Below are 21,059 nucleotides of genomic sequence, written 5' to 3'. Positions count from 1 at the left end.
CTGCTTTCCAGGTTCCCAGTAACCGTGTGTGTTCTTTCCCTAAAACTGTTCCACAATTGGCCCTTCAGGCCTTTATGAAATCCCTAGCAAATGGTTCCTTGGTACCTATTGCATTGGGGCTGAATAAGGTCCCCTAGGGACTCCTCACCTAGGCCGTGCAGACTGCCACTGTAGCATGCATCCCCTGTTGCAGACAAAACGACAAATTCGACATGGCACACTGACTGTGTGCCATGCCAACTAGCACCGCCTAAGGGATACGTAAGTCTCCCCTCCAGCAAGCCTTACAGCCCTAAGGCAGGGTGCACTATACCACAGGTCTGGGAATATCTGCATGAGCGATGTGTACAAGTCAATGTAATAGCTGTGGAACCGATCTGGCACCTGTGTAATCCCATGTATATATTCCCCCTGCTCATCTAAAACAGCTAGCACCTAGCTGTCCTGACGACATCAACATATGATATGTTCTGAAAAGTACCACATAAAGTTTTTACTAAGAGCAGTTCTCCTGTAAGTGCGTCTATTTTTTGGTTTTCCTCCTGTCTGTACAGTTTTAATTAATTGCTGGTGATTCCAAAACCTAATATATCTACTAGTCCCAACTTCAGACTTTTTATCTTTAACAATGCCTTATTTTAAACCATATTAATCAAATATTTTCCATAACATTTGTTCCCTTAAGTAAATTGTTAATGGACTGTATTTTTGGTCTCAACCATATGCTCCAGATGAATCCATTTTTATATAAAATTGATTCATTTGGATGATTTGTGAAGTGTTCTACCTCGCGAAGTATTGAGTCTACGTCATATTAAACTGCATATAAATAAAAGTAAAAATCTACTTAACCAGCATAATTATATTTGACTGATATTGTACCAGTAAGGCATATAATCTTGAATATTTCTCAAATGTAAATTATTAAAGACAGGCTAGCTATTGTCCACGTTTTCCTTAACTGTGGACTTAATGTAAGTTAACAGATATCATCGATTGACAGACTGCTAATATAATGGAACCACGAGTGGTAAATATTCTATACTGTTTAGCGTTATGCTGAGTAAAGGTAACATCGTGCTTCAAATGGGAGGTTTAAAAAATTGGTTCTCTTGTTGTTAGCCTGGCTAGTTTAATTTTTGATGTAATCTACAAAGTAGCCACATTCAACAGCTTTATAGATTTAATATAGAGCTAATGTATACATTACAATCCTGCTGACTTTTTTTTTTCTTTCAGTCTTGTGTGGAGTTAAAGAAATTGAAGTGGAGGGGCTGGACGAGGTGTTAAGTCTGTTGGAAATGGGTAACACAGCAAAACATACTGGAGCTACTCGGATCAATGCAAAGTCCAGCCGCTCCCACACTATCTTCACTGTCACCATGGAGCAAAGAAGGGCAACCTGTCGCACTGCCCAACTTACGCTTGGAGAACATGGACCCATGCTGGATTCAGGGCAGGTGCTGACATCCAAATTTCATTTTGTGGACTTGGCAGGGTCAGAGCGCATTGTGAAAACTGGGAACACAGGAGAACGACTGAAGGAAAGCATCCAGATAAACTCAGGTCTTCTGGCTCTGGGCAATGTTATAAGTGCCTTGGGGGATTCCAAAAGAAAAAGCAGCCACATACCATACAGGGATTCAAAAATCACAAGGTAGGAGTTGAGCTAGGAGCAGAGCGTACCTCTTCTAGTAATTTAGCTCCTCGCTTGGTAGTGTTTTGCAATCTCGCCTTTCATTTTTGTGCTTCACAGTTTTTATTCACCTAAATATTAACCTATTAATACTGAATGTTTTCAGTCTTTAATGGTAACTTGTACTGTATACATTGCAGAAATGCATTATGTGCAGCAGTTTACTATTAATTCTTCAGAATTGCATGGAAAAGTTTCTGCTTATTTCAAAAAATGTTACTGCAGCCATGACGGTGACTGAAATGCATGAAAAGTGTGCCAGCTTGCGAACATCTGTGCGTTTGAGGGTCATTGAAACAAATTCTCCTTTCTTAAAAATATATATCATTTTTCATTGCTAGTATTGGTTTTTTAGGTGAGGTTTTGCTGAATACCTTTGATTCAGATCAGTTTAATAATTGTTGCATAGAGCCAAGCATGGGTGTAAAGCATTAAAAAGGAACACTTACTCCTAAACATTAACAAGCATTTGCAATGCAATAGGTCTCGCATTTATGAGAGTTTGAGCTATTAGCATTGTAAATGACAATGCCTTTGTGTTGTTTTTAAAACAGATAAAAAGGCATTGTCATTCACAATGCCAATAGCTTAAACTCCCACAAATGCGAGATCTATTGCTTTGCAAAAGCGTGAATATTTTTTTTTTTTTTTAAAGCCTTAGGAGAGAGAGAGCGTGTCCTTCCTGCAGCTATTTGAGAAAATAGTTCTTGGAGGCTGTAAATAGAGTCTACCAAGCAACAACACACTTAACAGGGGGTGTTGGCATGGGAGGTTACAAAATTAGACAAGGCGGTACTAAGAGGGTTACTAAGCCTTTTGACCAATGAACAGCCACAGTTTACATTGGACAATGACACAAGCCAATAAAAAATGTAGTCAGAGCTACCTCAATACAGCATGCCACGCAGAGCAGTGCATGCGCTGCCCAGGCTCGACCTAAAAACTGAGCGTCGGAGTTCAAGTCTGCAATACACAAGGTCCAGGGAAAGAGCAATGGCATGGGTTGCCTGCCAGTAATTTCTGCTAGGCAGGAACAGCTCTATCTTCTATTTTCAGCCACCATTCACAGAGTAACCATTCCCAGATTATATAAGTGACGGGTGTGGCTAGAGTGGTTACCTCGATCAAGCACCTACCCTTGTCTTGCTTTCCTTGGTGTAACCTAAATTGCTGTCAAGTATTTGCCTGGAAAGGGCGGATGAACTACAACAGTCTGGCAGATATAGCGGCTGTACTGCAGTGCTGGCCCTGTACTTTCAAAAGCTTTTTTTTTTATAGTATCAAAGACTGCAGTCAAATCGTGGATACTCCCCTTCTGTCTTTGATCGAAAAAGCATTGTCTAGACTAATATTTTATGCACAATAAAGTCAATACATTATATGATTGAGGTTGGTTTGGAGCATCTGTTGGCTCTTATCTAACCTTTCCTCTACTTAGGAGTAATTTGGCAAGTTTATCCAAGGCTCTAATACAGAGAAGACAGTGAGCAATACTTTTGCTTCTGATGTATATATGATATTTTTTATTTCAGCTCTAGGGAAGACTTCGTATCGTTGGGGAATGGTGGAGGCAGTAGTGGATGAGTTAGTTACCTAGTGCAAAATAATAAGAGTCCTACTTTAATATCAATGACTGCATTTTCTTGAAAAGGTAGTTTCCTTTTTTTATCGTTTCGAGTGTATCCATCATGAAATTTAGGGAGAGTTCCTGATTGTTAGGAATGGGGTTCTCTAGTTGGCAATGGCTTGCACCTTTGTCCAAGTACGGACCCTTCTTCCTAGTCAGGATAAGTGAGCTACACTCCTAAAATAACCCCTGCTCACCCCCTTGGTAGCTTGCCACGAGCAGTTAGGCTTATCTCAGAGGCAGTGTGTAAAGCATTTGCACATAACCAACAGTAATACAGTGTAAGCACTACATAAGAAAGCCACACCAGTTTAGAAAAAATCTAAGATTTTTATATACTTGAAAAAAGACCAAATACAATAAAAATCCACAATACAGTACTTTAAAATAGTTAATTCGCAAGATGTCTTTAAATTGCAAATATACGTTAAACACAGTTCGTACGAGTCGGTAGCTCGGTTCGAGCCTACAGCGATGCTGAAAACAGAGTCTCGCAGTGCCAGCTAACCGTGCCGGTACGGGCCAGCAACAGCTTGAACAGACTCTTTAACAGTACCTGTCTTAGTGAGGTTCACACGGAGGTGCGACTCGGTCTTGACATCCGTCACAGTTGAGTTGCAAAGTGGAAGCGGTGCACTGTGCGGTGTCCTCTCGGTGTGGTGCGAGGAGCGGCTCGGTGATGATCTTGCAGACAGTTGGTAAGACCAAGGCGTGTGGTGCAGGGCGAGACGGTGGTCGATGCGGTGCTGGCACGTTGCAATGCAAGCGACCGAGCCGGTTGGTGGGAATTGGCGCTGGCCGAGCCAGATAACTGTGTGGGACGAGGCGTTAAGGGTGTCGAGCCAGCGGCGATCGTGTTGGTGAGACCAGGCCAGTGAAGTGAAGCGGGCTGCGGTGCCTCTCGATGCGGTGCAGGCAGCGGCTCGGTGACGATCGTGCAGACGCCGTCAGTGATACCAAGTCGTACGGTGCAAGGCGAGACAGTGCGGCCTGCGGTGCCTTCAGGAAACAAGGCCAGTGACTGAGTCCGAGACTGAATCGGTCGCAGTCCCCTCTTCTCTGTAGCTACTGAAACAGCAGTTCCAGGAGCAGTACACAGAGGTTGGTGAAGTCTTTGCAGCCCTGAGACTTCTTAACAGGAGGCCAGCTCGGTTTCAGGCCCTTAGAGATACTCGGCACAAGTAGAGAAAGTTCAGTCCAGTCCTTTCACTGCCCAAGGCAGAAGCGGCAGCTGCAGGCCAACCCAACAAAGCAACACAGCAAAGTGGCAGTACTCCTCCTGGCAGCTCTTTCAGTTCTTCTTCTTGGCAGGTTCCTTGATTCCAGCGAGTTCTAAAGTCTTGAGATCTGGGCCCCAATATTTATACCAGCAATTCTTTTGTCCTCTGAAGGCAGAGGGTCCTGTAACTAGTCCAAACCAGTTCTGTTCAGTCTTGGAGCACTCCTGCTTTTTTTTGACAGTGCAGGCCAGGGACATCAGACGCACCACAGGGGGTGGAGCCAGCATTGTGGGGGGCAGGCACCGCCCTATTCAGACCCAGGTGCTGCTTCTCCCACCCATCTATGTGCAGATAGGTCTATTCAGCCCGGTGCTGACTCGCCCTGTCTCCTGGAGTCTCCCCTAGCCCCTGTCACTCACAAACCAGACAGACAATACACAAGCTAGCAGAGGCAGGCTGGATGGTTAGGTCCGAAAATACCTACTTTCTAAAAGTGGTATTTTCAAACACAATGTTAAAACCATCTTCACTAAAAGATGTATTTTATCATTCTGAGTTCAGGCAGGCTTACTAAACTCGAATTTTTACCATGTTCCCTAAGTTAGTTAGGATTATAGGATGTTATAATCAAACTGCCCACTCTGGCCTATGGGGAACAGGTAGCCTTGCAATAGTGAAAAACAAAGGCGGCTGTAATTTGCTATCAGGACATGCCACACACACCAGGGCATGTCCTACCTTTCGCATACAATGCACCCTGCCCATGGGGGTACCTTGGGCCTACCTTAGGGGCGACTCACATGTAGAAAAGGTAAGGTTTAGAGAATGGCAAGTTGTGCACTTGTCAAGTCGACATGGCAGCCCCAGGCTGCACACAGGCTCTGCGTTGGCAGGCCAGAGTTACACTTTGCGGGCTGTTTGTGTGGGTGACACAATCCAGTGCTGCAGCCCACCAACAATATTTGATTTATAGGCCCTGGCACTCGCAGTGCACTTTACTAGGGACTGACAGATAAATCAAATAAGCCAATCCTAGAAATACCAATCCATAACAGATTCTACAACAGGAGCACTTGCACTTTACCACTGATCAGCAGTGAGGAAAGAGTGCAGAATCATCACACCAGCAAAAACAGAGTCAAAACCAGGAGGTCGGAAAGCAAAAACTCTGCGGAAACACGCCAAAAGATGGCAAGTCTAACACTGATTATATATGGAGTTTACATTTTTTTTTCTGGTTTTCGGAAGTAGAATTGTTAATGCTGGAGGATATGTGAGAGAGCTTCAAGTTTAATTCAAAGAGTGGTCACTGGGTTGTTAGGCCATTGCCTTTGGAATGCTTAACTGCACCTTAATGCATCTTGATATATGCTGATTTTGAGGAAGTTTACACCCCTGAAGCTTTTGGCAGTTCTAGCTTCTCAATTAAGATGTAATTTATAATGAAGGAGAAGGTGGAATCATTTTGTATAGCGGCATATATTCTCTGCTGAGCTTAGAAAATCCTCACCCACCATACAAGATTTGATACGATTTAGTATGTATCAAATTCTAATTGAATAACTATTCAAAAAGTTAAAGGCTGAAAAAAGACGTAGGGTTACTACTACAAAATAGTTAAATGTAATACTAAATAAAAACAAACTGTAAAAAAGATAAACATGTAAAATTAAAAGTATGATATATAAATATAGGCAACATAATTGTCCAGGAATTTACAAGTTTCAAATTAAGGTAACCAAAAGTTAGAGATCTCCAAAAAGGTAATCCGAAATGAGGAGGGTAGAAATTGTAACATACAACTATTAACTGCCTTCCTGTCTGGCAAAATAATTTGTAAAAGCACCCTGTGCCATTTCAAACAAATTTAACACACACATCGAAAATTCCCTTTGATAAAATGTTTCACGCTGTACCTGTCCATTACTGTGAGGATCATAAAATGCTATAAACTGATGCACAACCCATACTACTCCTTTAGGGAGTCAGTCTTGCATGGACATGCATAGGTTGAGATTGCCGCTTACAATGCATTTTGGTAAGCTTTCTTTCTAAAACAATATCTCCACTATTTTACTACAAAACAATAATTCTACCTGTTTGATGACAGTCTTAACAATTCCACCTTCGTGCACTATGAACCATGATCTTGTACTTCAGTAGGAAACTAACAACTTATTTGCTCCTCCGGTAGACCAATAATTTGAAAGCCAGTTTTTCCCATGTGGACACATGCACCTCTACCAGTTGCAGAGATGCCACTTTTGTGTTTTGTACCTTGGTGCTATTGACAAACACCCTATGATGCTGTAACCGATTCGCTAACATCTGCTTCAATACCTGGCAACCAATACTGAATCTATAGTGTTCGGTTTGTGAACTTTTAATCTAAATTCCTTCTTGATAATCTTTTATTTTCACCATACATTTCTCCCCTTATATCAAGTCCACACTTAATTCTTAAGTTTTGATAATGTTTAATTTTTCATCTTCCTCTAAAACATCGCTTGATTGCTCTGACACCTTATTCTCAGATTACCTTTCCTCCGCATCATTAAATGCTCTTCACCCAAATGCGTTGAGTACCTCACAGCTGTTTTTCATGCGTGTGAGAATACTACCCGCAACCACATGCACACATCTTAATTCAACTACTTGAATGCCTCACAGCCTTCTTTTAGCCAAATGATTTCTGCATTTCTCTTGAAAAGACCTAGCATGGGAATTGTTTTTCCTGAAAAACTGGGACTTAATTCTTGGGGAAAGAACTTTACCACATACTGTCATTTATATTTTTCCCTCACTTGTAAAATGTTTGCCATCAATGCTTAGCTTTAATTTTGCATGTAATTCACCCATATTGTTCTGCCTTAATGGTGCGTTACCTTTTTCTGCTACACTTATCTTTGTCTTTCTCTTCATAAATATGATTTTTGTTCATATGCAGCCCAACACTTTCATGGTTGAACTACAGTCTGCTTCTGAGTTCATAGCCACATCTTTATGATTCTCCATTTCCTTTAGATATCGCACAGCTTTAGGTATTAATAATTTTGATGGGTGGGAGGTGCGTTTGCACACTGATTATATGTTCATTTATGTGAATCCTGCCTATGGTCTCCTTCGTTGTCCCCAATCACTAGAAACATCAGGTCATCCAACACTATGACCATATTTCCTGCTGTCTCATATCCATGCAGAGCATTGTGTGGAATGTAAAATTTCCCGGCTAATCTAACAAAGTTTAAATTTTATTAATTCATTTGAGGCGAGGATTATGCTATATTTTTTTCTCTTATTTTCTTCAGCAACCATATAACAATAACAAAACTAACTTTCCCATAAGAACTATAGTTAAAAAACAGCCTATCACAGAGTACTGATGTCCGTAATACTCATTTGTCAGGCTCTCCATTCCTATTTCTTCTTGCAATGAGCAGTCTGTCCCAGTTATTCCTGTTTGGAAGTATTATTAACTAAAATAAAAGAAGAGTATCCCTGTTTTGTAGAATGAAGTTCAGCTGATGACTATCACCAGCAGTGGCGTAGCAAAACTTGAGGGGGCCCTCAGCCAAGTGCCTCGAGAGGCCCCCTTCCGGATTTACTTGGGCACTTATGGCCAGGGAGCTGTACGGAGGGGACTCCCCTGGAGCTCAGGGCCCCCGCACCAGTGCAGATATATACCACAATGTATGTTTCCTGAAATCAACTTTGTCAACAATGCAACTCTGAACATCATTTTTACCATGTTCCACTTGAACTTTTATAAGAGAAGCTGTTTTACTCACAGTGAAAGCTTCCCTCTGATTCCCACGTTCCCTTTTCCATCTTTCCAGAGGGGATCAACGTGTGGTTCACATGTGGTTCTTTGGTCAGATAATCCTCGCCTCCAAGTCCTTAATAGAATTGAAACGTTCTGTTACGATAGCTAGAATGTTTTACATTCTATGTCAGGACCGAAGTCTAGGATTATGCTTGCTAAAAGCTTATTGACTGATAAGTAGCTACATCTAAGACTAGTTTAAAATGGAACCTTTTAAAGGTTTTTTATGAAGATCAGTCTGCCATATTCATAATACCCTCTAACCCAGTGCACCACACAAATGCTTTTAAAGCCATTGCTCATCTTGCAGAGAGTGCTCCAAATATTTTGTGCTCAATGCCAGCTTCCTGCATAACCCAACAAATCTATTTGGCTATGTTCGGGTAAGAAACTTATTTGTAGGGTTTTCTGATAGCAATAAGAAAATTCTCACTCCCGAAGGGCGCAAATCATCTGTCATGCTTTCATGGGCTTTCATGGGCTTTGATGCATTTTCAGAACACCACTTTGGAGAATCACTTAATGCTAGATACGAAACTAACTTAGAATGGTATTTTGTAGTCCTGGATAAGTGAAAACTAATCCCTTCTGGGGTAAATACTTTCCCTGTTATATCCAGAGCTCTGACGTCTGTGACTCTCCTGCATCAGACCAAGTATAAGAGCATGGCTAGCTTGGCAGACAGTTCTTTCATGGAGAGATATTTATTCTTAGCCCAGGTAGGAAACAATTAAGAACCCTTTTTGCATTTCAAAGGGAGGAACATCTACCAGGGGGTGTGGAATGTAATAAAATATCTACTTGTCCATGGGGCAGAATGCTTCATAAATATACTTGTCCTGTAACAAAATCCACTTGTTCCTTTTGTGCCATATAATGCGGCGACAAATTATGGCAGCAGTCTCATAATATGTGAGTACTGAAATAGCCTCCTAATTAATTATGCCAATGCTCCTTCCATTATAGCGTTTGAATACTAGCAATTCTCTTATGTTGCCACGTTTTCACAGATCTACATACTGGGGCTGAAGCAACAGTTCCAGGTTTGGAATGCCCTTTTGAGTCTGTGCAAACCTACTAACTTGCACGTTTTAAGGGTTTTCACCAATTCTTTTCTAATCTTTTCCCATACTGAGACAGATTGGAAATTTACTCCTGACAATGGCAGACCTAAAACTTCTTCCAGGATTTGATAAAAAAAGTGGTTGGAGGGAAAGTGAACTAGCTAACACTCCTGGATATTTGCTCATGCTGAAATGCAGTTCACAAATATTTTCTAGGAGTACTATTTCTTTGCGTACTTTTGTAAATTTGTGTGAATTCACAAAAGTAGTATATCTGCACTTAATGCAAGGACATGGGTACACTTTTCAGATTTTATTTAATATTTGGGTCCCTAATTAGGCTTGGCGTTAAACATGACCATTTGTGTTTATTAAATTTCTCTATCTCCATTTCTCTGCTTCACTATGAATGACCACATTCGGTTCTTTCACAAGGAGCACATCAACACAGTCGTTTTGTTCAAAAGCAACTACTGTAGCAATGTGTGCTTTTTGAGACCAAAGCTAATTTTGCTTTTGCCAATGTTTGTTATAATGGTGAGGGCCCCGCAGCTCCCACACGCATAACCTTTAACAAAAGTCATGCCAAAACAAACCTTGCAGTGACAAAACCAAAAGGCTGAACAAACAATTTCAGACCTACTGGCTTTACCAATGCTTGTTTATTTTTGTTTCCTTTATTCCTATTAAAACTGGGCACACTGATTTTCAATTATGAATAATTTTGGAAAATTTTTAGTATACATCAATACATTTGCAAAAAAATGGTACCGAACATTTTACAATAGTATAGCGAAATGTTTTTGCATTTTTTTTGTGAACATTTTATTTTGAAAGCAAAACATCATCAATCTTGCTTTCAAGCTTCTGCAAATATTTGCCACTATGACAGAGAATTCTGGGAGCAGTATACAAAGCCTCATATTGCTAAACATTGAAAACGTGTGTACACGCTTTTTTGCTGGAACCACTGTTAGTAGTGCAGTCTGAGCTTACGACTTTTACTTCTAGCGTTCAACCTAATAATAAAGGCTTTGCATTAATGAACCACAAGTACAAGTTTGAACAGCATTAATACATGGACACAAATATTACCTTAACTGCAGGCAATGCCTTTCCCTGATTTATAATGTGTAACTATAAAGTGGCATCCAAAGGGTTTGTGCTGTAGCGTGTTGGGCCTACATGTCCCAAGGACAAAATACACATGAAAACTTGTTGCCCTTGACTCCAAAAAATATGTCCCGGTTGTTGGGCTATAGGAATTCGACATCCCTGATCTGCGTTCTGGAGGTAAAAATAGACTAATAACACTCAGCCGCTTCCTAACCACAGGGTGCTCGCCCACAAGGAGAACAGCGATAGCCAAACACAGGGTATTCACTGACCTGTTTGCCATTCACTTCTCAGTTATAATTCAGGATATAGAGATCACCTGACCCTATTGGAATCTAATTCCTCTGCAGACACTAATCCAACCATCTTGACCAAGCCGACCTGTACTGTCTAATCTTTCTATCAGCCCAGGCTTTGGTTAAGCTTGACTGAGCTTGGCAAGAAAGTCGAGGAATTTTCTGTCTTTCCCTGTTGTCCTCAGTTCATCAAGATGAAGTATTCCTTGTACTGTCGGGTAATGAGGCGTTCTCGATGGATCCAGGAGTAAATCTGAGAGAAGGGCGTAGACAAATTAGAGAATCATTAAAGTTTGCGGTTCTACTGGAACTTGCTTTAATGAGATCTCCAAATCAAGTATATTTTACAACAAAGGGAGAGATATATTGGTAAGGGCAATCACCACTGATAATGAGTGGTAGGTCCAGCCTCAGCGGGTGCCCTCAATTCGTGAGTGAAAACAAAGAATGCTGAGCTGTTCCTAAAGTGTTAGAAAGGTATGAGTCACTGTAGTGTGTCGGATGTTGTAGGTCTCAAGAAGTCCTACAGTTGGGCATCCATTTTGTTGGATGTGATGCCCTCACACACCCTTTCTGGTGTCATACTTCATCATCTGGGCTGCTCCTCGTAGGGTCGGCAGTGCAATACCCAACGGGTGACCCCTCAAAGAGGGGCTCTTTGGCGGAGATCTTTTATCCAACTGCCGTTTAGATGAAGTGCGGGTGTGGGGTCTGGTGAGCGTAGACGTGGATTAAAATAAAGCTGGGGGTACCATGAGAGAATTTATTCTGGGGGTCCCCTGCTCTAGTTAAAAGTAAGACTGAAAGGTACTCGCTGGAATATAATGCTTCCAATTACGAATCCTAAATCAGTATGTGCTATAATCGGTCGACATGTTTCTCGCTTGCGTGTATTAACTTGCGATTTTTCAGGACCAAGAAATAAAGAAGTTATCTAAGGTATTGACTGTCTACGTTAAAGAATTCTCACTAGTGTCAAATGTCAAGTGTACAGTCTAGTGCAGTGGTTCCCAAACTTTTGACTCCTGAGGACCCCCATTGAGTCACCACTGGAAGTCGGGGACCCCCAAGCAATTTGTACAAGTTAAATTTCAAATATTAATAAAAGATATTCGAAAAAAATACACACGTGTGCACACAAAACAAATACTCAAAGTAGTAAGGATTTTGGGGCCAGATGTACGACCATTTTATTTAGCGCCTCACAATTGGCGACATATTGCGAGTGGCAAACTGCAAGTCGCTAAATGAAATGTACAACAGTGTGTTTAACACTGTTTGAGATTCCCAATTGGGTTGCAAATTGCGAGGTTCATTAATATTAATGAGACTCTCGCAAATTCCGAGCCCATTGGGAATGCCAGCCCTCTTAGGTATGGTGGCCTGCTGGGCTCTGCAGGCCACCATGTCTGGGACAGCTTTTAAATTAAGCAGTTAAAAAAAAATGCAGCCAGTTTACCATGCATTTAAATAAAAAGAAAAGAAACGTTTTTGTTTCATTTTCCAAGGGCAGGCAGAGGTCCCTGGGACCACTGCCTGCCCTTAAAAAAATAATTTTGCATGCATTTGCAAAGGGGAAGTGGTCCCCTGGGGGAAATGCATTACCATCTACTTGAAGTAGGTGGTAATTGCGAGTGTATTGCGACCGCATGGTTTTGAGACTAGCTATTTGCAAGGGAAAGCCCCTTCCAAATTGCAAGTTGCAAAACCTATTTAGCGAGTCGCAAATAGGCAGTGTACACGGCCCAATAGGTTTTTGCATGCGCAAACGGGTTCACAAACCCGTTCGTGCATATAAATACGGATCGTACATCTGGCCCTCAGAATTTTATATTGAATAGCTCCTCTGTCACGTGTATTTAATTTGTTTTGTAGCATCTCTCATACCATTGTAGGATGTCAGAGCACTTTACATCACACAGAGACATTGAATCATACATGTAAATCAGTGTATATAAAATGGTACATAAGGTAAAGGGGACTACAAGGTTCACATGTCGTTCATACTGGCGGGCATTTTTATAGAGTGCTTGTTCTGGAAATGCACAAACTCAGGATTCAGAACATAATACAGTGGCTAACACTGACTTTAACATTAAAAATGTATTTCCACCCAAATCTTTTTTGCAGCATCAGGGTAATGAATAACTGGGAAAAAACATAAGTTACTGGTACCATGCAGTTTGCAAGCAGCTCTTTGAAGACCGTTTATAGGTCCCTCTGCTACATTACGATTGTCCCTTATGAAGTGCACAGTAACGAAAGAATCTCTGTGACAAAAGCAGTAACCACGAACCTATGCACATAAAATACTGCTTTTTTAAAATGCATGTTACATGTTCTGTGCAGTAGGCACATTAACCCTCTGTGCTACATTAGTTAAGTCAAAGCTGCCACTGAACAAAACTCTCCTCACGCTCCAGCAGGTACATTAATCACTGGCATTATCTTGACACTTTTATTGTTGCTGGAAAGCTGCTAATTATACAAGAAACTTTTCTGTGCTTTTAAAACTGTTGCCTACGGACCCCCTGGGAAAGTGTTACGGACCCCTGGGGGTCCGCGGACCCCAGTATGGGAAACCCTGTTCTAGTGTATTAAATAACAGAAAAAAGGTTTATTTCCTGCATTATACCTGAGTTGAGCTGCAACCACCTGGTAGTGAGAGAAAGAAGCAAATCACTACAGTGGTAAAATACAACATCAGGTGACTCTGTATATTCCTGTGGCATGCTAGAGTGCCTGCTACCAGCATGTAAACTAAAACCAATGCACTGGTGTTCATGCAGTTCCTCAGTGAGCAACATTGTTGAGGAACTGCATGACTGGGCAGGAGCAGTGACTGGGCAGGAGCAGTGACTGGGCAGGAGCAGTGACTGGGCAGGAGCAGTGACTGGGCAGGAGCAGTGACTGGGCAGGAGCAGTGACTGGGCAGGAGCAGTGACGGGGCAGGAGCAGTGAACGGGGCAGGAGCAGTGAACGGGGCAGGAGCAGTGAACGGGGCAGGAGCAGTGAACGGGGCAGGAGCAGTGAACGGGGCAGGAGCAGTGAACGGGGCAGGAGCAGTGAACGGGGCAGGAGCAGTGAACGGGGCAGGAGCAGTGAACGGGGCAGGAGAAGTGAACGGGGCAGGAGAAGTGAACGGGGCAGGAGAAGTGAACGGGGCAGGAGAAGTGAACGGGGCAGGAGAAGTGAACGGGGCAGGAGAAGTGAACGGGGCAGGAGAAGTGAACGGGGCAGGAGAAGTGAACGGGGCAGGAGAAGTGAACGGGGCAGGAGAAGTGAACGGGGCAGGAGAAGTGAACGGGACAGGAGAAGTGAACGGGACAGGAGAAGTGAACGGGACAGGAGAAGTGAACGGGACAGGGACAGGAGAAGTGACGGGGCAGGGACAGGAGAAGTGACGGGCAGGGACAGGAGAAGTGATGGGGCAGGTACAGGAGAAGTGACGGGGCAGGGACAGGAGAAGTGACGGGCCAGGGACAGGAGAAGTGGCTGGGCAGGAGAGGCGACAGGAAAGGAGCGGTGACTGGACAGGAGCGGTGACTGGACAGGAGCGGTGACTGGACAGGAGCGGTGACTGGACAGGAGCGATGACTGGGACAGGAACAGTGACTGGGACAGGAGCAGGGACGGGACAGGACAGGAGCAGGGACGGGACGGGAAGGGACAGGAGCCGGGACGGGACAGGACCCGAGACGGGACAGGAGCCGGGACGGGACGGGACGGGACAGGAGCCGGGACAGGACGGAACGGGACAGGGGACAGGGGACGGGACGGGACGAGAAGGGACAGGAGCAGGGACGGGACGGGAGCAGGGACGGGACGGGAGCAGGGACGGGACGGGAGCAGGGATGGGACGGGAGCCGGGACGGGACGGGACGGGACAGGAGCCGGGACGGGACAGGAGCCGGGACGGGACAGGAGCAGGGACGGAACGGGACAGGAGCCGGGACGGGACAGGAGCCGGGACGGGACAGGAGCAGGGACGGGACAGGAGCAGGGACGGGACAGGAGCCGGGATGGGACGGGACAGGACAGGAGCAGGGACGGGACAGGAGCAGGGACGGGACGGGACAGGAGCAGGGACGGGACGGGACAGGAGCAGGGACGGGACAGGAGCAGGGACGGGACGGGACAGGAGCAGGGACGGGACAGGAGCCGGGACGGGACAGGAGCAGGGACGGGACAGGACAGGAGCAGGGACAGGACAGGACAGGAGCAGGGACAGGACAGGACAGGAGCAGGGACAGGACAGGACAGGAGCCGGGACGGGACAGGAGCAGGGACGGGACGGGACAGGAGCAGGGACGGGACAGGAGCAGGGACAGGACAGGACAGGACAGGAGCAGGGACGGGACAGGAGCAGGGACGGGACAGGAGCAGGGACAGGACCGGAGCAGGGACGGGACAGGAGCAGGGACGGGACAGGAGCAGGGACGGGACGGGACAGGACAGGAGCAGGGACGGGACAGGACAGGACAGGAGCAGGGACGGGGCAGGAGCCGGGACGGGACAGGAGCAGGGACGGAACGGGACAGGAGCCGGGACGGGACAGGAGCCGGGACGGGACAGGAGCAGGGACGGGACAGGAGCAGGGACGGGACAGGAGCCGGGATGGGACGGGACAGGACAGGAGCAGGGACGGGACAGGAGCAGGGACGGGACGGGACAGGAGCAGGGACGGGACGGGACAGGAGCAGGGACGGGACAGGAGCAGGGACGGGACGGGACAGGAGCAGGGACGGGACAGGAGCCGGGACGGGACAGGAGCAGGGACGGGACAGGACAGGAGCAGGGACGGGACAGGAGCAGGGACGGGACAGGAGCAGGGACGGGACAGGTGCAGGGACGGGACAGGAGCAGGGACAGGACAGGAGCAGGGACGGGACAGGACAGGAGCAGGGACGGGACAGGAGCAGGGACGGGACAGGAGCAGGGACGGGACAGGAGCAGGGACGGGACGGGACAGGAGCAGGGACAGGACGGAACAGGAGCAGGGACAGGACGGAACAGGAGCAGGGACAGGAGCAGGGACGGGACGGGACATGAGCAGGGACGGGGCAGGAGCAGGGACGGGACAGGGCAGGAGCAGAGAAGTGACAGGAGCAGGGACGGGACAGGTGCAGGGACGGGACGGAACAGGAGCAGGGGCGGGACAGGAGCAGGGACGGGACGGGACAGGAGCAGGGACGGGACAGGAGCAGGGACGGGACAGGAGCCAGGACGGGACAGGAGCCGGGACGGGACGGGACAGGAGCCGGGACGAGACAGGAGCAGGGACGGGACGAGAAGGGACAGGAGCAGGGACGGGACGGGACAGGAGCAGGGACGGGATGAGAAGGGACAGGAGCAGGGACGGGACGGGACAGGAGCAGGGACGGGACAGGAGCAGGGACGGGACAGGAGCAGGGACGGGACAGGAGCAGGGACGGGACGGGAGCAGGGACGGGACGGGAGCAGGGACGGGACAGGGGACGGGAGCCGGGACGGGACGGGACAGGAGCCGGGACAGGACAGGAGCAGGGACGGAACGGGACAGGAGCCGGGACGGGACAGGAGCCGGGACGGGACAGGAGCCGGGACGGGACAGGAGCCGGGACGGGACAGGAGCCGGGACGGGACAGGAGCCGGGACGGGACAGGAGCAGGGACGGGACAGGAGCCGGGATGGGATGGGACGGGACAGGAGCAGGGACGGGACGGGACAGGAGCAGGGACGGGACGAGACAGGAGCAGGGACGGGACGAGACAGGAGCAGGGACGGGACGGGACAGGGACAGGAGCAGGGACGGGACAGGAGCAGGGACGGGACGGGACAGAGCAGGGACGGGACGGGACGGGACAGGAGCCGGGACGAGACAGGAGCAGGGACGGGACAAGACAGGAGCAGGGACGGGACGAGAAGGGACAGGAGCAGGGAAGGGACGGGACAGGAGCAGGGACGAGAAGGGACAGGAGCAGGGACGGGACAGGAGTAGGGACTGGACGAGACGGGACAGGACAGGAGCCGGGACGGGACAGGAGCCGGGACGGGACAGGAGCCGGGACGGGACAGGAGCCGGGACGGGACAGGAGCCGGGACGGGACGGGACGGGAGCAGGGACGGGACGGGACGGGACGGGAGCAGGGACGGGACGAGAAGGGACAGGAGCAGGGACGGGACGGGACAGGAGCAGGGACGGGACGAGAAGGGACAGGAGCAGGGACGGGACAGGAGCAGGGACGGGACGGGAGCAGGGACGGGACGGGAGCAGGGACGGGAGCAGGGACGGGACGGGAGCCGGGACGGGACGGGAGCCGGGACGGGACGGGACGGGACAGGAGCCGGGACGGGACAGGAGCAGGGACGGAACGGGACGGGACAGGAGCCGGGACGGGACAGGAGCCGGGACGGGACAGGAGCCGGGACGGGACAGGAGCCGGGACGGGACAGGAGCAGGGACGGGACAGGAGCCGGGATGGGACGGGACAGGACAGGAGCAGGGACGGGACAGGAGCAGGGACGGGACGGGACAGGAGCAGGGACGGGACGGGACAGGAGCAGGGACGGGACGGGACAGGAGCAGGGACGGGACGGAGCAGGGACAGGAGCAGAGACAGGACAGGAGCAGTTACAGGACAGGAGCAGGGACAGGACAGGAGCAGGGACAGGACAGGACAGGAGCAGGGACGGGACAGGAGCAGGGACGGGACAGGAGCAGGGACAGGACAGGACAGGAGCAGGGACGGGACAGGAGCAGGGACGGGACAGGAGTAGGGACGGGACAGGAGCAGGGACGGGAGCAGGGACGGGACAGGAGCAGGGACGGGACAGGAGCAGGGACGGGACAGGAGCAGGGACGGGACAGGAGCAGGGACAGGACAGGAGCAGGGACGGGACAGGAGCAGGGACGGGACAGGAGCAGGGACGGGACAGGAGCAGGGACGGGACAGGAGCAGGGACAGGGACGGGACAGGACAGGAGCAGGGACAGGACGGAACAGGAGCAGGGACAGGACGGAACAGGAGCAGGGACAGGAGCAGGGACGGGACGGGACATGAGCAGGGACGGGACAGGGCAGGAGCAGGGACGGGACAGGGCAGGAGCAGAGAAGTGACAGGAGCAGGGACGGGACAGGTGCAGGGACGGGACGGAACAGGAGCGGGACAGGAGCAGGGACGGGACGGGGCGGGACAGGAGCAGGGACAGGAGCAGGGACGGGACAGGAGCAGGGACGGGACAGGAGCAGGGACGGGACAGGAGCCGGGACGGGACAGGAGCAGGGACGGGACAGGACAGGAGCAGGGACGGGACGAGAAGGGACAGGAGCAGGGACGGGACGAGAAGGGACAGGAGCAGGGACGAGAAGGGACAGGAGCAGGGACGGGACGGGACAGGAGCAGGGACGGGACAGGAGCAGGGACGGGACGGGACGGGACAGGAGCAGGGACGGGACGAGACAGGAGCAGGGACGGGACAGGAGCAGGGACGGGACGGGACAGGAGCAGGGACGGGACAGGAGCAGGGACGGGACGGGACAGAGCAGGGACGGGACGAGACAGGAGCAGGGACGGGACGAGACAGGAGCAGGGACGGGACGAGACAGGAGCAGGGACGGGACGAGACAGGAGCAGGGACGGGACGAGACAGGAGCAGGGACGGGACGAGACAGGAGCAGGGACGGGACAGGAGCAGGGACGGGACGGGACAGGAGCAGGGACGGGACAGGAGCAGGGACGGGACGGGACAGGAGCAGGGACGGGACAGGAGCAGGGACAGGAGCAGGGACGGGACGGGACATGAGCAGGGACGGGACAGGGCAGGAGCAGGGACGGGACAGGGCAGGAGCAGAGAAGTGACAGGAGCAGGGACGGGACAGGTGCAGGGACGGGACAGGACAGGAGCAGGGACGGGACAGGACAGGAGCAGGGACGGGACAGGAGCAGGGACGGGACAGGAGCAGGGACGGGACAGGAGCAGGGACGGGACAGGAGCAGGGATGGGACAGGACAGGAGCCGGGACGGGACGGGACAGGACAGGAGCAGGGACGGGACAGGACTGGAGCAGGGACGGGACAGGACAGGGGACGGGACGGGACAGGACAGGAGCCGGGACGGGACAGGACAGGAGCAGGGACGGGACAGGACAGGACAGGAGCAGGGACGGGACGGGACAGGAGAAGGGACGGGACAGGACAGGAGCAGGGACGGGACAGGACAGGAGCAAGGACAGGACAGGAGCAGGGACGGGACAGGACAGGAGCAGGGACGGGACAGGACAGGACAGGACAGGAGCAGGGACAGGACAGGAGCAGGGACAGGACAGGAGCAGGGACGGGACAGGACAGGAGCAGGGACGGGACAGGACAGGAGCAGGGACGGGACAGGACAGGAGCAGGGACGGGACAGGACAGGAGCAGGGACGGGACAGGACAGGAGCAGGGACAGGAGCAGGGACAGGACAGGAGCAGGGACGGGACAGGACAGGAGCAGGGACGGGACAGGACAGGAGCAGGGACGGGACAGGAGCAGGGACGGGACAGGACAGGAGCAGGGACGGGACAGGAGCAGGGACGGGACAGGACAGGAGCAGGGACGGGACAGGAGCAGGGACGGGACAGGACAGGACAGGAGCAGGGACGGGACAGGAGCAGGGACGGGACAGGAGCAGGGACGGGACGGGACAGGAGCAGGGACGGGACGGGACAGGAGCAGGGACGGGACAGGACAGGAGCAGGGAGGGGACAGGACAGGAGCAGGGAGGGGACAGGACAGGAGCAGGGAGGGGACAGGACAGGAGCAGGGAGGGGACAGGACAGGAGCAGGGAGGGGACAGGACAGGAGCAGGGACGGGACGGGACGGGACAGGAGCAGGGACGGGACCGGACAGGAGCAGGGACGGGACAGGACAGGAGCAGGGACGGGACAGGACAGGAGCAGGGACGGGACAGGAGCAGGGACGGGACAGGACAGGAGCAGGGACGGGACAGGACAGGAGCAGGGACGGGACAGGACAGGAGCAGGGACGGGACAGGACAGGAGCAGGGACGGGACAGGAGCAGGGACGGGACAGGACAGGAGCAGGGACGGGACAGGACAGGAGCAGGGACGGGACAGGAGCAGGGACGGGACAGGAGCAGGGACGGGACAGGACAGGAGCAGGGACAGGACAGGAGCAGGGATGGGACAGGACAGGAGCCGGGACGGGACAGGACAGGGGCGGGACAGGACAGGACAGGACAGGAGCAGGGACGGGACGGGACAGGACAGGAGCAGGGACGGGACAGGACAGGAGCAGGGACGGGACAGGACAGGAGCAGGGACGGGACAGGTCAGGAGCAGGGACGGGACAGGACAGGAGCAGGGACGGGACAGGACAGGAGCAGGGACGGGACAGGACAGGACAGGAGCAGGGACGGGACGGGACAGGACAGGAGCAGGGACGGGACAGGACAGGACAGGAGCGGGACGGGACAGGACAGGAGCAGGGACGGGACGGGACAGGACAGGAGCAGGGACGGGACAGGACAGGACAGGAGCAGGGACTGGACAGGACAGGAGCAGGGACTGGACAAGAGCAGGGACAGGACAGGAGCAGGGACGGGACGGGACAGGACAGGAGCAGGGACAGGACAGGAGCAGGGACGGGACAGGACAGGAGCAGGGACGGGACAGGAGCAGGGACAGGACAGGAGCAGGGACGGGACGGGACAGGAGCAGGGACGGGACAGGACAGGAGCAGGGACGGGACAGGACAGGAGCAGGGACGGGACAGGACAGGACAGGAGCAGGGACGGGACAGGAGCAGGGACGGGACGGGACAGGAGCAGGGACGGGACGGGACAGGACAGGAGCAGGGACGGGACAGGAGCAGTGATGGGCTGGAGAGGGGACTGGGCATGAGAAGTAACCGGCAGGGGAGGTGATGGGGCAGGGAAATTGAGAGGGTCGGAGAGATGACTTGGCAGGAGATGTGATGGGGCAGGAGCAGTGACTGGGCAGGAGAGGTGACTGGGCAGGAGCGGTGACTGGGCAGGAGCGGTGACTGGGCAGGAGCGGTGACTGGGCAGGAGCGGTGACTGGGCAGGAGCGGTGACCAGGATTGGTGACCAGACAGGAGCGGTGAACAAAAAAAACGATGGATTTAGGGCCAGATGTCTATACTGGGCTGAATATATGACATTGTTTTGCATTCTGTCCATCAGTTGTTCTTTTTGCTTTTGTCACTCCGAGTG

The 21,059-nt window shown here is 50.9% G+C and overlaps 1 protein-coding gene across 1 annotated transcript in view; it reads left to right on the top strand.

Annotated features, from left to right (window-relative positions):
- KIF7 (kinesin family member 7) overlaps nt 1–21,059 on the top strand; it is a 262,334-nt gene that overhangs the window by 34,644 nt on the left and 206,631 nt on the right. Inside the window, exon 3 of the mRNA XM_086958140.1 lies at nt 1,240–1,657. Within this exon, the coding sequence (XP_086814266.1) occupies nt 1,240–1,657 (418 nt within the window). The remainder of the gene's footprint in view (nt 1–1,239; nt 1,658–21,059) is intronic.

Source organism: Lissotriton vulgaris, chromosome 2_1 (genome assembly GCF_964263255.1).
Source record: "Lissotriton vulgaris chromosome 2_1, aLisVul1.2, whole genome shotgun sequence".
NCBI lineage: Eukaryota > Metazoa > Chordata > Amphibia > Caudata > Salamandridae > Lissotriton > Lissotriton vulgaris.
Note: the sequence above shows the minus strand (reverse complement) of the source record. Positions and strands in the feature narration are given on the sequence as shown.